Below are 14,946 nucleotides of genomic sequence, written 5' to 3'. Positions count from 1 at the left end.
AGTGTAAATCGAGTGACCTATAGTGACCTATAGTGTGAATCGAGTGATATAAATAATAAAGTAATATTAATAATGATGATGATGATGTTCATCCCAAGCACATAAATGTTCACATTTATTAAAAATGAAAATGAGTTATTTGTGGTGAACAGAGCATAAGGTATAAATCCGCAAATTGGCATTAGAAAGTGGTGCTCCGTACCTCATGCTCTTTGTTTCAACAAGTTTTGGTTCTCTTTTCTCATCAGGCAGTAGAAGTAGCGGCTCTAACCCCAGCGCAGGTAAAGGAAGAAGGCCCTCTCCTCGAGATAAGGAGCTCAGGTCGACATGCTGCGTGGGAACAGACTCCGAACCAGTCCAATGGCCCGGCGTTCCGGGCCAGAGAGCACCCAGTCAGCTGAGCCATCACAGTCACGCCCGCTCCTGCACCAGTCACACCTGCTCCGGACACAGCCACGCTGCATCCCAGCGGAGCCACAGTGTGTCCCAGCACAGCCACGCCTCCTTCTCCTATAGCCACGCCCCCTTCACTCAGCTCGGCCACGCGTCCTGTGCACACAGTGAGAGGAGCCACGCGTCTTCGTACGGCCCCCCAGGCCTGCCTCCTCCGTACTGCCTGGCACGACTGGCTCCTCGGGCCACTGTGAGCAGTGGTCCTCCTGGAGCTCCGCCCGTGCGCGAGTTAGCAAGCGTCCCTCCAGAGCTCACGGCTAGTCGGCAGTCCTTTCAGCACGCTATGGGTAACCCTTGTGAATTCTTTGTTGATATTATGTGACAGGAACAGTGCCTTTCACTTTTAAAGAGCACAATTCCTTCATACTCCCCTTCGATCCCTTAAATTCCTGCTACTGACGATCCCAGCACTGAGAATGTACCCACCATCTTCCCTCAGTGGAGGACATTGGAAAAAAAACAAAAAAAAACAGCACAGACTTCTGCACTGGCAAAGCAAATGACATGGTAATAGATGTTAGCTGTTGAAATGGCTGCTGATGAATTGTTTTTGGCCCAGTGCTGAGCTGCACTCCGGTATATTGAGTGTATATACTCTTTTATCAGAGATGAACCGGAAGCCAAAGGTCGAACTTACAGCTCAAACTTTGTAGCTCATCTGCATTTGGGCAAACCAGCAGGTGATATTCAGATGCCAAGTCAAGTCAGTCTAACAAAAAAGAAAGAAAGAAATCAATAAATAATTGGCCAGAAGTGGGACATGCTATGTATGCATTTTACAAACATCTTCGATGAGTTTGGCACTTAGTGTAAAACCTAGCACACATGACTGCTGAAGTTCCTTTGAAAAGTCATTAGTTGTAAATGTTGTCTAGAAGTATTGATGCATTTGTCTGAGATTCCTTGTTATTTGAAATTCATAATGTACTCACGATGTCCAAGCGACAATCAGTCCTGCACACAGTCTGACTTAAAAGACGTGTGATTCAACGACTTCACCTTAATGCTGCCAAATTACTCAGAAACTTTTTTTGCCTCTCTGACACAATGAACTCACGTCAGATTAATTCCACATATTGTAATGTGCAATAAAGCATTGCTCAGACACTCGGTAATGTCTTGCCAGTGACATCACTCAAAGGTGGAGAAGATAGGAAACAGCCTTCAAGGCCAAGATCTATGAGATCATTTAGATTAATTAAAATGGAATATTTCCACCATTATCAAACACTGTTGGCAGACATTAAGCTGTGTTTCGCTTTTCGTAACACACAAACGAACATTATTTGGACTTGGATGACAAGACTTGTTTTGTGGTAACGTTTAATGGTAAAGTGGTGGAGTCTAAAAATAAATAGTTTTAACCCTTTTACCCAGGTCTCAGTGGGGAAACAGCAAAAAAAAAGCGTAATTTTAACTCTTGAAGCACTTTTAACAACGTACCTGTTCGGCCCTTTAGTATAAAACACTGTTCGTTATGGAAGCTATTTACTTTATTTCTTCAAGTAATGAGGAATAACAAATTGTACATAATGGAACAAAATATATATATTATATAATTGAAAAAGAATAAATAAAATATATGGGTTAAGACGTGGTCTGAGATTGATTTCGGTGTGGATTTTCATTTGCACTAATTCCATTAAATCTGGTTTCGGCGCAGCTCTGAAAAAAATGGTATAAAACGATAAAAGAAAAATCAGACAGCGTTTTTGGGGGAAAAAAAAGAGATATATTTTCCTGTCAAATTAATATTTTAAATTCCCTTTTCCCTGGCTTTCTAATGAACATCATGTTCCATATTTATATATATTGACACGGTGTGTTGTAATAGGAAAACAATCCACAGCAATTTGCCAAACCCAACCCCTCTTTTGACTCATTGTACTTTTAATGATGAAGATCAACAAAACGTTACTGACGTTATACGCTGTTTGTTCCCTGACTAGCCTGTTTTTGTTTTCCTGTCTGTCGAAAAACTAAAGTAAAAGGAACAGCTCTACCTCTGACTGTAACAAACTAGTTACACTGCAGACCTCTTTCTCTTTACATAGATAGATAGATAGATAGATAGATAGATAGATAGATAGATAGATAGATAGATAGATAGATACTTTATTGATCCCAAAGGAAATTCCAGATATCCAGCAGCAATAGAGACAGTAACACAAAGACAGGTTGTAAATTCCGCACTGTATATCTTACATATAGTCAGTATACACAGGGTAACGTGATACCTGACCAGAAGTTCCTAGTGCACTTTTAGCTTCCGCTATCACAGCCACTGGTGGAAATTGTTACTATAGCAACAGTAAAGTTATGGAACGAGCTGTCAGAATTCATCAGCATCGTGGTATAACGTTATACTCAAATATAACCTGAAAACATTGAAAGGTTTGTAAGACAAAATGTCTTTTTAATGTTAAATATATAGCATCCTCTCTGATATTCACATGAAGGAGCTGGTAGTTCTTTCATCACATTTTAGTCTTAATGGAAATTTTGCTGTGGGTTTTGAATGATGTGAGTGGGGATGTGAATCAGCAGTTAATCTTCTTTTTAAACCTAGCCCACTGTGTTTTTAAGACTTTCTGGAAAGTGTGTGTGTGTGTGTTTGATTTGCATCTGTTGATGTGGACCTTGCCCTTCTGCAACTAACCCAAAGAAGAAGGAAATGAGTTGTCACAGTTGTATCACACCGGTGTTTCTCGTTCAACCTGTAAAATATGATGATAGTTTGTCTATAAAATAATAACACGCATTACGGAACTGATACGACGTACAGGTGAACATGTACAAGGTAAAGGTTTAACATGACGTAGAACGTGTAAAAACGCAACTAGCAAAGAGCAGCACAGTAAAAGCGCGACTCTGTCAAAATGACTTGTCTGAGACACACACACACACCCTGTCCGATGATGCAGAGATGTGGGCTACTGTGATGTCACGTCAATGTGGTTGTCACTGCGTAGGTTGTGTAGTGTACCCTTTGAAGGCGTCGAACCGCGAGAGCTTTTGTGAGCGCTTTCACATGACGCAGAACGTTTTAAAATATCACGTTACGCAGCAGATTCAAGCGCAGACACAAAAGAATCAAGAGCAAATGTTTTGGCATAATCCATATCTTAGGCAATCAGCTTCAGATATATTGGGTGTAGCCTTTGCACTTTCAGTATGTAAGGTCATAAAGATAAAGGGGAAGAAGGAGAAAAATGTCAGAGAGATTCAAAATACATGTTAGCTAATGTTCTTAATCATAATGTTAATAATCATATTGAGTACATTAGTAATGTCACTTAGCGAGTTAAAATAAACCTTTGGCTGTGTCTTGAGTAATTCAAATAAGTCAAAGCAGATCCTTTTCTACTGTTTCAAGATTGTTATTTATTTCCTTTGCAAAAACATCCACTTCCCTTCCACTGGTCCTCGCCCTTACACACACACACACACCCTTGTCAGTCTTGACCTTTTCACATGCACAAAAATAAATCATAGGGTGATTATTTTCGGTTGGTCTGGTTAACATACGCCTTTAGTTCTCTAAAACGTTCTGTACTAACATAAGAATAAGTGTTACAGTGTGTTTTCTAACTAATGTCACTCCTTACACTTAGACTGGTGGCTTTGGTGTGATAGATAGAGAGTGAAAGAGAAAGTGAGGGAGAGAGAGAGACAGAGCAGGAGAGAGGGAGCCACACACAATGCACTGTTGTGTATAAATTGGATGCAAATAGCAAACATTTGTTTACGTAGATGCACGTAACATCTGTCTTTTACTTTCATTTTGTGCAGCATCGATAAGTCCCTGCTGGTTTGCGACTCGAAGCTCGACATTGACTCATTTTCAGCTGACCTTTCTAAGCATCCAAACTGTATGGTCGGGTATTTACCAAAATGACCTAGTGGCTCTGCTTCTGAAACAAAAGGAAGGATGACAGCATGACACAGCTGAATCATGTTTGTTCCTTAAAATTTCTTTATAGACATTGACAAAACAAAAAAAATTCCCTTTACGAGGCATGGCTCGATCATGTGTACGCATAACAACTGTGACTCTGCAGTGAGTAAATCGAGGCATGTGTCAAAACCTTTATCTGGAAAGTCAGAGGCAGACAGGTTTCTCAACGTTCTCAAGGTTATCTTTAAGGAAAATACATTCTTTAGCATTAGGGTAAACCTCAGAATGCCAGATAGCTAATCAGAAAGTCAGAATGAGAACGTCTAAAGTATGATTACGGTCAGAGATTTGCATATATATCATTACCAGTCTACTAGAGGACGTAGTATTTCCTGTCAAAATATGTTTAAAATCAATGCATAAAACAACTCGACACTATTCTCCTTGTTATGGATCTTTACATCTGCTTCCTCATTCCTCATCTCCTTTTTTTTAGACAACCTGAAACACGACCAATCAGGATATTAATCTGACCTTATCAAGAAATAAATCCAGCTTGAATAGATTCATTTTGGAATAAATTTACTTTATAAGAACGAAGAAAGTACCTGCAACGTATTTCAGTAAATACTGAGCATGTATGCATAGTACAACTGCCAACAGTCTATATAATCGCTCATTATAAATCACATTAAGATCGTTGTAAGTTAATATTTTTCATCAGTACACTGGCATTCCGGTAGGAATGGAAATCAACTTATCGAATAATTTCAATCAGTATAAACAAATGAATTATTTTATCGCCGCATGTCTGATAAAAATTTAGTCAGGACAGTGGTGGCTTTTAGTGTGAGATGTATTGACCTCTGTTATGACCTTACACAGAATTTGAAATGTTTATGAACAAGCACTCGGAGCATCTCAGAGAGCAGAAATAGCTTTAATATCGCCATTTACTTTGAAGATAGATGTGTGTGAAATTCTGACGAACATGGACACAGCAAAACAGTTGCATTTTTGGCCTCTGATTTAAAAGAAATGCCTAATTAAAAAGTCCCACTAAAATTTTGGGTTTAATTATTTATTCGCTGTTCTGCATTCATTTGTTTGCTCTGTGTCAATGACAGTGAGTAACCTGTAATATACTGCTGTGGGTTTATCGAAAACTGGACAGTACTTCCAATCTTTTAATGAGGTTATTTTCTTTTTCTCTGTTTTGTTTTTCCAGACACTCACTGATTCATCAGATCTCTTTTGTGAAAACCACTGGAAATAACCCTGTCTTGTTTGTGGATGTTTGAAACATATCTGATTTATTTTTCTCCACGTCTTGAACCGGGCACAGGAAATATTGTAACCTACTTGCCAAGTGTCTGCATTCACAAGAGAACTAACCTCAAAAAGAATTGAATAAAAAACAATGATCACTATTATGCCGAACTAAATCCTACAACAATACCATAAGGAATGAAAATGTTTCAATAAACACAGCTATCATAAACCATGGTAGTGCAGAGTTTAATAACCATACCTACTCTGTGAGGTTTTTCTTACAGTCAGTCACCTTTGGCTTGCTCTTTAGGAATCTATATCCATGACAGTGTTTATGTTTTAAAAGCACTACACAAATAAAATTGAATTGAATTCACAATATATAGAATAGCTACTAGACTTTATAGATACGTCGTGTTATGGGAATAAACGCAGGTTTCCCAACTACAGAGGGGGTTCTATTATAACACTCCAAATCTAATGATCATTGGTTCAGGAGAAAAAACATGTCTTCAATGGAAAAAGACAAATAGCTCCCAAAGGTAGTAACTAAACTGAAGAGAGACAGTTCCCAAAAAATAGAAAAACAAAACTCTGGGTTTAAAATGTTTAAAGCTGCCGAGTTCATGTGAACCTCGGGTGCTTTCTTTAAACGTGACTTGATTCCGAGTCATGAAGCGGTCAGAAGCACTGATTTGTGTAGTGGTTGATTAAATATTAAAGGGTTGGAAAATGAAAAAGAACAAGAAAAACCTACAGTAGGTTTAAAGTAAAACTTCCAAAAACTAGAAATAGTTATTCAAGATGCAAATCTGCTGAAAACCCCCCAAGGCCCCTGACACACTGTTTTTTCCCCAGAAACTCTGGCATCCTATGTTCCCTCAAGGAAAATGACCAAATATTTAATAGGCCAAGTTAAATATTTCCCTCAAATATAAATAGCAGTGCAGAAGAACCACCATGGACCACTTCTGGCTAGATATTTATGATGGACCAGTTTCATCTTAAATATAGTGGTGTATTTTTAGAGACGCTAACTTTTCCCTGAAGAGTATATGTTAGTCTAATGTTGTTTAGTAACATCGTTATCTGCCTATCTGTTAGCCTTAACTCTCTGCCCACTTTGGTTAGGAATTATTCTTAGCTATTCTCAACATTGGTGTGGTTTAAAAACTCTGCTAAGCTTGATACACATGTCCAAAAAAACACAAATCCTTATATGCTGAGAAAGGTCCACCAACGTAACACTGGTTGAGCTTCATCAGTGCTGCCTTAAAAGGATGCCTAGAGGGCAGCTGATGAATTGTGCCTAGTTCAAGCTCACATTTACCAATTTTATCTACCATATACTACTGTCACAGTTTACACAATGGATTTGATCAAAAACCAATTGGCCCATATACTAGACGTTACTGTTGGAACACATTTTGTTCATGAAAGAGCCCTTAACCCTTCTCCTAGGGTGCAGGTAGCGTGGCTGAGTGGTCTAAGGCGATGGATTAAGGCTCCAGTCTCTTCAGGGGTGTGGGTTTGAATCCCTCTGCTGCCAGGTGGGCTGTTTGGGGATGGTGGTAGCTCAAGTGGGGTTGTTGACTAGAAGCTCAGGATTCAAGCTGCCACTGTTGGGCCCTTGAGCAAGGCCCCTGACCCATCCTCTTCTAGGGGTGCTGCATCTTGGCTGTGACCCTCAAGGATGGGATATGTGAAGAAAGAATTTCACTGTGTAGTAATGTATTTGTGACAAATAAAGACAACCTTACAGGTGAGCTACCACAGTAGTGTCTGTTCTTATCCAGAAAAGGTTAATGTGCATGTAGGGTTTCATTTCAGTCAAGCTGAAACCAAACCTCATTCCATCTGTTTAATCAGTTGATCTCTTTCAATAGATAATTGTGGCCACTGCTTGGTTGGAAATGAAACCTGCACCCACACCTGACACTTTCCAGATAAGTCTGGACACCAATGAGCTACAGAAAATAAGAGGATTTTCACAAATAGTCCATTTTCTCCGCATTCGTCTCAGATGGCTCACCATTGCTTGTATACATGTGAACTCAACAAATGAACTAAACATCCCATTGTGCAGTGCACAATGTGAGTACTCAGTGTGAGGTCTTGTAAACAAATTGTCTTGTAAACAAATTGGTCCCAGTCAAGTTTATGCTTTGCTTTACAGCTTAGCTGCAGTATTCTGTCTCCTTACAGACAAAAAATCCCCAAACAAAACAAATAAAATATACTCTAACAGTCGTTTTGTGGCACAAGGACAAACCAAGCAAGGTTAGTTAGCATCGGAAAAGATTGTAGCAATAGGAATCATGCTATTGAGCATAACTAGTTAGCCAGCAGTAATAAGAATAACGTGTTGAACAATGAGCTCTGTGGATTCCTTTTATAATATATATGCATGGATCAATTCCAGTTCAACTCCACTTATATTTGTGTAGAGCTTTATACATTGGACATTGACACAAAGCAGCTTTACAGGAATATAAAAAAATCAGTATAAAAATGATAAAGTTTAAAATTCAAGCCAGGGGCAATGGTAGCAAGGAAAAACTCCCTGATATGATATAAGGAAGAAACTTTGAGAGGAAAAAGAAACCAATTCTAATCTGGTTGACGCCGGATAGCGTGATTATAAATTAATTTTGTCTTTGCCAATGACTTACACGAGAGCCTAGCCTGGTTCTGCAACAAAATTCTCTTTCTTTCTTTTCTTTTTTCCTTCCAGTTTTTCAATACAGTTCTTGTTTTGAAGCATTTTGAAAGGCATTATTTATAATTCAGTGCTGCACATCTGGGGACTGAGTTTAATAAAAACCTATGTGGGAAGCAAGCAGTCTAAGAATGTCCAGATGTCCAGAGTCAACTGAGATCATTTGTAAATAGCTCCTTTTATGGTCCATGTTTGATTTAGTTTAAAATTAACTATCGTGTCGGATTTTTGCAAAGTGTGTCTCTGACTTACTGGTATTTGTACTTTGAGTTAGTCTTGGGCTTTTATCTCGTTAAATACAGCCTTAGTATCAACTAATGCTACCATAATGTCTGTGTTGTTGTTGTTGTTTTTGCATACACAAAGTCTGAAAAGAAGTAATTATTTCTTTAGGAACACAGAGCTTAATCTTTGCTGCAATGAATGAATGAACGAACAAGTTAATGAATGAATGAATGAATGAATGAATGAATAAAGCTACTATAATTGAAGTAAAGGCTTGGTCTCTAAGAAGATTTGATGTTTTTTTAGGTTGTTCACTCTCAACTTCATTTGGATTAAATCTTGATTTTTAATCTGGACTTGCTGGACTTGCTCAGCGTCTCTCAGCAATTTGCTGTATAGCTCTGTCATTGTGTGTTGAAACAGTTAGGCACTGACTGGTACATGACTAATTGCTGTGTCAGGGCATGTGTTAAAGCAGCGAAAGAATGAGTCTTAGAAGAAATTTTACGCAATCTTAGAAATTGTCCTTTGAATTTTTTTAATTTTTTTTTAATGCAGTTGTTGTTTTGTCTTCGGAAACTTTGGACGTATACGACTTAAAAAAAACACACAGTTGCAAAAATAACCCCCAGCAGATTTACATTGACATACTTTATTACTGATATATATATATATATATATATATGTATATATATATATATATATATATATATATATATATATATATATATATATATATATATATATATAAAGTAAAAGTGTGTATATATATTATTGAATAAAAAAAACGGGTGTATCTTACAAATCATATATATATATATGATTTGTGATACATTATGATTTATTGGGGGTTTTTTATTCCGGAGTGCTTAATGTCAGGGTTTTTAACCACTTGTGTATTGTATCACTTTCGTTTTGGAGTTCCCTAAAGCCTGAGTTCATTACTTAGTGAAATCATAAATAATAATAAAAATAAATAAACAATAAATGAATAATAAAAACAAACAACAAAATATAAAGCTACATAGTGGAATAAACGAACACGTGAATATCTCAAGCAATTCAATCTTAAACGTAATCTATTTCAATAGACGGCGTTAATAGAGTTCATATTACATCAGCGCTTGATTTTTGTAATGAATCACTCCTGTGCTAATTTTTAATTAAGAGTTAATTGTACCCGAACTCTTACCTTTAACAAGCCACACTAATGCTTTAGAGTAAAAGAAACTGTTAAATGTCGCTCTTTCGGCGAGTGTGGGTTAAAGTCCCACCCACAGTAAGTCCCGCCCCGACATTAAAATCATTCAGACCCGTTGATCAGCGTGTCATTGTGCTCTGCGCTTTGTCTTTGAGACTTTCTCACCATCTTTCACACTGAGTCAAGAACCTCATCCTCAATCCACAAGTAAGAAAGACATTTAACTTTTCCATGTTTAACAATACGTCCATAATAAGGCTTGATTTATACTTGATGTAAACTTTTGTTAAGAACTACAAAGTCTGTTCCTGTTATTATTATTATTATTATTATTATTATTATTATTATTATTATTATTATTATTATTATTATTACTGATTGCATTTCTTCTTAATTGGACGATTGGACATTTTCCATGCAAATCTTTGATTATTCCTGATGTATGCAAATCTTTTATTTAAAATCAGTAATGGATGCAATGTCATATGTTTTCAATGTTAAATCCTATTCATCTGTGAAAACAAGCCAAGTATAAACAATCAACATACTTGATTTTGAGAACAGTCATTATTTTGTTAAGATGAGTAAAAAAATTTCCTAAATGCTGAAACTGCATTTTTGTTTAATCAGACATGCGACTCATCCAGCCGGGACTGTGTCATATCCTACTAATCACCACTGTATTATACACCACTGAGGCAGTAACATCAGGATGTCAGACATGGAATATTAAGGGTGACAAAGTCTGCTGTGAAAAGTGCAACCCAGGTAGGTTTAATGCTAAAACCTGTAGAGCTTTGTTTACAAAAAATATATAAAGGATAGGTCAATGACCTAAAATTGGGTTTGACCTAAAATCTATTTTTTAACCTAACTTCTGCTTTGTGCTGATGACAACATGCTGAACATAAACAGGTCCTTAAAACAGTGTGAAAATGTTTGTGTCCTAATAAGTTACTGAACCCTGATTTGGACTTAAATAATCCAAATGTAACCTAGTTTACAATGCAGACAGTATTTCTTTTTATCAGTTAGAAATGTAAGTGCCAGAAAAGGGTCAATGATTTTTTTTATATGAAATCTTTTGTATTCCATATGTGTATATATAAGTATGTGACAGAGTACCTATCAGGCTGTACTGCAAATCAGCTGTGTATTATGACTAATAATACATGTATACTAATAATACTAGTAATACATGACTATGAGCGCATTATGAGTGTGTGTGTGTGTGTGCGTATGTTTTTCAGGTAACCGCTTGGTGGCACAATGTGGTCTAGATCGCAGTGTACTCTGTACACCATGTAAACCTAATACATTCACAGTTCTTCCACTGACGCCTTACTGTCACAGATGCACGCAGTGTATAGGTATGTCTAGTATGAGTGTAGATATGATTACCTAGATATTGGTATTATTATACAATACATTTTATTTTACATCACATTTCCACATCTAACACTGTGGGAACAAAAACAAACTCTTTTGTTACTTATGTGAGTTTGTTAATGCCCCTTCTTACAGATCCGCAAGTCCAGGAGAAACCCTGCAATGCCAGCGCAGACACTGTGTGTGGATGCAAAAGTGGGTTTCGTTGTGGAGATCAGGAGTGTACCTATTGTATTGAGGAGTGCACAAAGGGTCAAGAGCCAACAGATGAACGTAAGAATCCCATGCAGTTAATGCTCCTGGACTCATCTTATTTGCATTACACACACACACACACACACACACACACACCTGGGGATATTTCCATATTTCCACAGTATTGTTCTATTGTGATTTCACTTTTCTCTCTTTTTGAACCCACATATTTTAACATTGCTAGCATTTTTAACATATGAAAAAGCTGTTTATGAAATGCAATTTTATTTTGTATTATTTATTTTTATTTTTTTGCATACAAACAGGGGATTGTAGAAAATGCCCAGACGGAACCTTCAATGATAAAATCCACAGTGCTTGTAAACCTTGGACGAAAAGGTAGATCTTAATTACAATATATTCAGTCAGTTTTTTTCCACTAACAAATGAGATAAGCATAAATTGGGCTAATATCTATCCTCTGTTCCGTTATCTAGGTGTCCTGAAGGAGAGCAAATTATTGTCCACGGGAATGAATTCAGCGACATTCAGTGCGGCAAGGGACCAGATGCCACATCTTCAGGTAGGAGACACACTCCTGAATACTGAATACTGGAAGTGATACAGCAGCGCTGCTGAACACTTGAATCCAGTTGGTCAGATCTGCAAATCACAGGTTTCTATAATAACACGAGTGCAAGCTGGAACAAACGTTTTTGCAGACGCTCCACACCATTATATGTAACTATAAACTATAAAACGTAGTGTTGGCAAATTTCTGTGGTGTAAGACATACTGTATGTAGCCAACATCATTGGAACGCTTGATCATCGCGGTCATATGTGGTTCTTTCCCATATTCTTTACCACAGACTAGTCTAGAATATTTTGGTCTGCTATAGAATTACAATTTCCCTTCTCTGGAAATAAGAGGCCTAAACATGTTTCAGCATGACTCTTGAGGCAAAAATGTGGAATGCCTTCCAGGAGAGTGGAGATTATTTTTATTATTAAACGCTATTAATTAAGCATTTGGGGTCAGGTGTCCACATACTTTCGGCCATATCAGTGTATACGCTAATACATATATTATTAATATTATAAGTATGAACCTGATAATAGCAATACTAATGTTTTTTTCTTCTTCTTCACAGATAACTTTTTCTATCCACTCATTGGAATTTTTGCTGCCATTTCTGCACTCATTATCATTCTCTTTTTATTGCTGTGGTTCGCCTATAAAAGAACAAAAAACAAGAGCCAAAGCAAGGACCTAAAGCCAACTACTCCATCCCAAGGTAGTATACGGGTTCCTTGCAAAAACACTTCGCACTTCGGTCTGCATAACCTCAAGTCAAAATGAAAAGGAAAAGAAATCAGTGCTTCCTGACATCATGATCTGTTCTGACTCTGCCAGATATGATGAAATAGCACTGGCTACATTGACACCTATGTCTCGGATTGCTCTTTTTATTACAGGCTACATTTTTTAACAAATTTTAACTTTTCATATGACAAGAAACAAATCTTTTTTCTTTTTTTTTGTTACCATTTAATAAAGAGCTTTATACGCATCTATACTTCACATTTCTTACCCACTTCTCGAAACATAACCATGATATCACTTTTCTTCACGTGGCAGTGTTTGCTCACTTTTGCCCCTCTCCTATGCTTTCAGGAGAGCTCACTATTATGATGGTGGAGCATGAAGAAGCTTGTAGCTTCCATCAGCCGGAGCAGGAGCAAGGCGGCAGCTCCGAGTCCATCAACACGCAAGACTCGGAATCGAAACTCATAGTGTGAACTCTGGATTATTTTGTGGAGTCTTTCTTCATGCTGAACTTCATGGGATATTGAACTTGGTGCTGTGTGTTTTATACATACTGCTTTGGTGCAGTCTTGAGATGGAGCATTGGACAGAGAGACAGGTGGAATTTTCTTGGCAGGCTATTTACATATGGAAAGTCCTAAGTGAGACCTACATGAAATAAAAAATAGTAGGCTAATATGCCAAATGTTGACGTGAGATATTTTGAGTAATATCAAGCAAGCAAGTGCGAAAGAGAGAGAGAGAGAGAGAGAGAGAGAGAGAGAGAGAAACAGAGAGGCGTGCTTGCTGCTCGGTTTCGTAGGAGGCTTGACACTTCTTATAGATGTGGGCGTCTCCTACAGACTACTTCGTCACACTTGTAAGTCATAGACGTGTTGAAATACCCTGGTGGGCTTCCCCCGGTTTCCTGCTTTAAATGGCACTACTTTAAATGTCTCGTTTTAGAGACTTGGACACGGTTTGGGGGATGATGATCGAAAAACATTTTTAAAATTGCTAAACTTCCTGGCACTGGCAAAAACCTCTCTTATCATCTTCTGAGAAGATGATTTTGCAAGCACTTCTTTTGAAATCCACTGTACAGGGACTCAACCATGTGTAAAGAATGTGCTGATTTCACAGCTGTAAATACGATTATTTAAAATTGTGTAATATACAAAGGGAACTTTGAAACTTTCTGGAACATGACATGACAGAGGGACACACAAGGGAACGTGCTGCCAGGGCTTCCCCTGGAAGGACTCCTGCGGTGTAGATCAGTAAGAACCACTGGAGCAAAAGAGGATTTGGGAGAAATTAAACCCAATGAACTAGCTCTGTTAAAAAAAAAAAAGAAAAAGAAAATTTGGCTGAATCCCAAACCAGAAAGCAAAACTGAACCCGATACTAACCTTGTAATTACAATATTTGGCGGTTTTATTATGTTTAGTGCTTTCGGTGACTCAGTGAACTATAGAATACGTGACTCATATGCCATGACAATGCTTTAATGGCAATCATTTCAGCTTTTCTAAACACTTAAGGACAACTCATACCTTCAGCAATGCACGTGGGTGTGAGTCACGCGAGTTGAAATTCTTTCACTTGCCTTCCCAGGAATAATCTCAATTCTTCTCAGGTTGGTCTTTAGGGAAAATCCACCCACACCTGGCGGTTTTGCACAACCTAGCTGTGATTACTTTAGATAACTACATCTGGGGTGTAAACTTAACCCGGAGTTGATCTCTAATAGGAAGAATATGAAGCATTGCCCATCTATCAGCAATCAAAACCAGTTAGGAATCCCCCGGTGAATGCTCTGCAGAGAATGCTAAACGGAAAGAGACACTTAAGAGGATCTGTTTCTCTCCCATCCACCACCAGGAAAAAAGAATTGGCTGTGCTCCAACACACGGAATGTTTCTAGTTAAAGTCATATCATGTCAGATGACCTTTGTATCAAAGCCATTTTGAAATGTATTGTACTATTTTTAGACTGTGTCAATGCTACTGAATATGTCATACAGCATTCAGTTATCAATATGTTTTTATACAATTTTTTTAGCCAAATCCTTGTGCAATATCATTTCTGTTAAATAAAAAAAAAAAAAAAGTGTATAAACAACCCCTTTTCTTCTGCGTTCGACTGCAAGGAGTGCGTCCTGTTTACTTTACATTAACAGAAAGAATTTTTACATCACTATTTACATCCATTTATAAATCAGTCTGTGAAAAGGTGCTTTCCATATGTATAGATACCGGCAAGAAACTGAACAAAAAGTAATT

General features: G+C 37.6%; 2 protein-coding genes across 2 annotated transcripts in view; both read left to right on the top strand.

Annotated features, from left to right (window-relative positions):
* dvl1a (dishevelled segment polarity protein 1a) overlaps nucleotides 1–2,044 on the top strand; it is a 41,492-nt gene extending 39,448 nt beyond the window's left edge. Inside the window, exon 15 of the mRNA XM_058409571.1 lies at nucleotides 249–2,044. Within this exon, the coding sequence (XP_058265554.1) occupies nucleotides 249–775 (527 nt within the window). The 3' untranslated portion in view covers nucleotides 776–2,044. The remainder of the gene's footprint in view (nucleotides 1–248) is intronic.
* Nucleotides 2,045–9,604: 7,560 nt separating this feature from the next.
* On the top strand, nucleotides 9,605–14,875 carry tnfrsf9a (tumor necrosis factor receptor superfamily, member 9a). Its single transcript, XM_058409576.1, has 8 exons — nucleotides 9,605–9,975; nucleotides 10,399–10,536; nucleotides 11,019–11,138; nucleotides 11,293–11,430; nucleotides 11,679–11,751; nucleotides 11,850–11,935; nucleotides 12,506–12,649; nucleotides 13,030–14,875. Exons 2-8 carry the CDS (start codon nucleotides 10,401–10,403, stop codon nucleotides 13,152–13,154), a joined length of 822 nt encoding a protein of 273 aa, XP_058265559.1. The 5' UTR covers nucleotides 9,605–9,975; nucleotides 10,399–10,400; the 3' UTR covers nucleotides 13,155–14,875.
* The last annotated feature ends 71 nt before the right edge of the window (nucleotides 14,876–14,946 follow it).

The sequence above is a fragment of the Hemibagrus wyckioides genome, linkage group LG15 (assembly GCF_019097595.1).
Source record: "Hemibagrus wyckioides isolate EC202008001 linkage group LG15, SWU_Hwy_1.0, whole genome shotgun sequence".
Classification (NCBI taxonomy): Eukaryota; Metazoa; Chordata; class Actinopteri; order Siluriformes; family Bagridae; genus Hemibagrus; species Hemibagrus wyckioides.
This window is presented reverse-complemented; position numbering and strand designations above follow the sequence as displayed.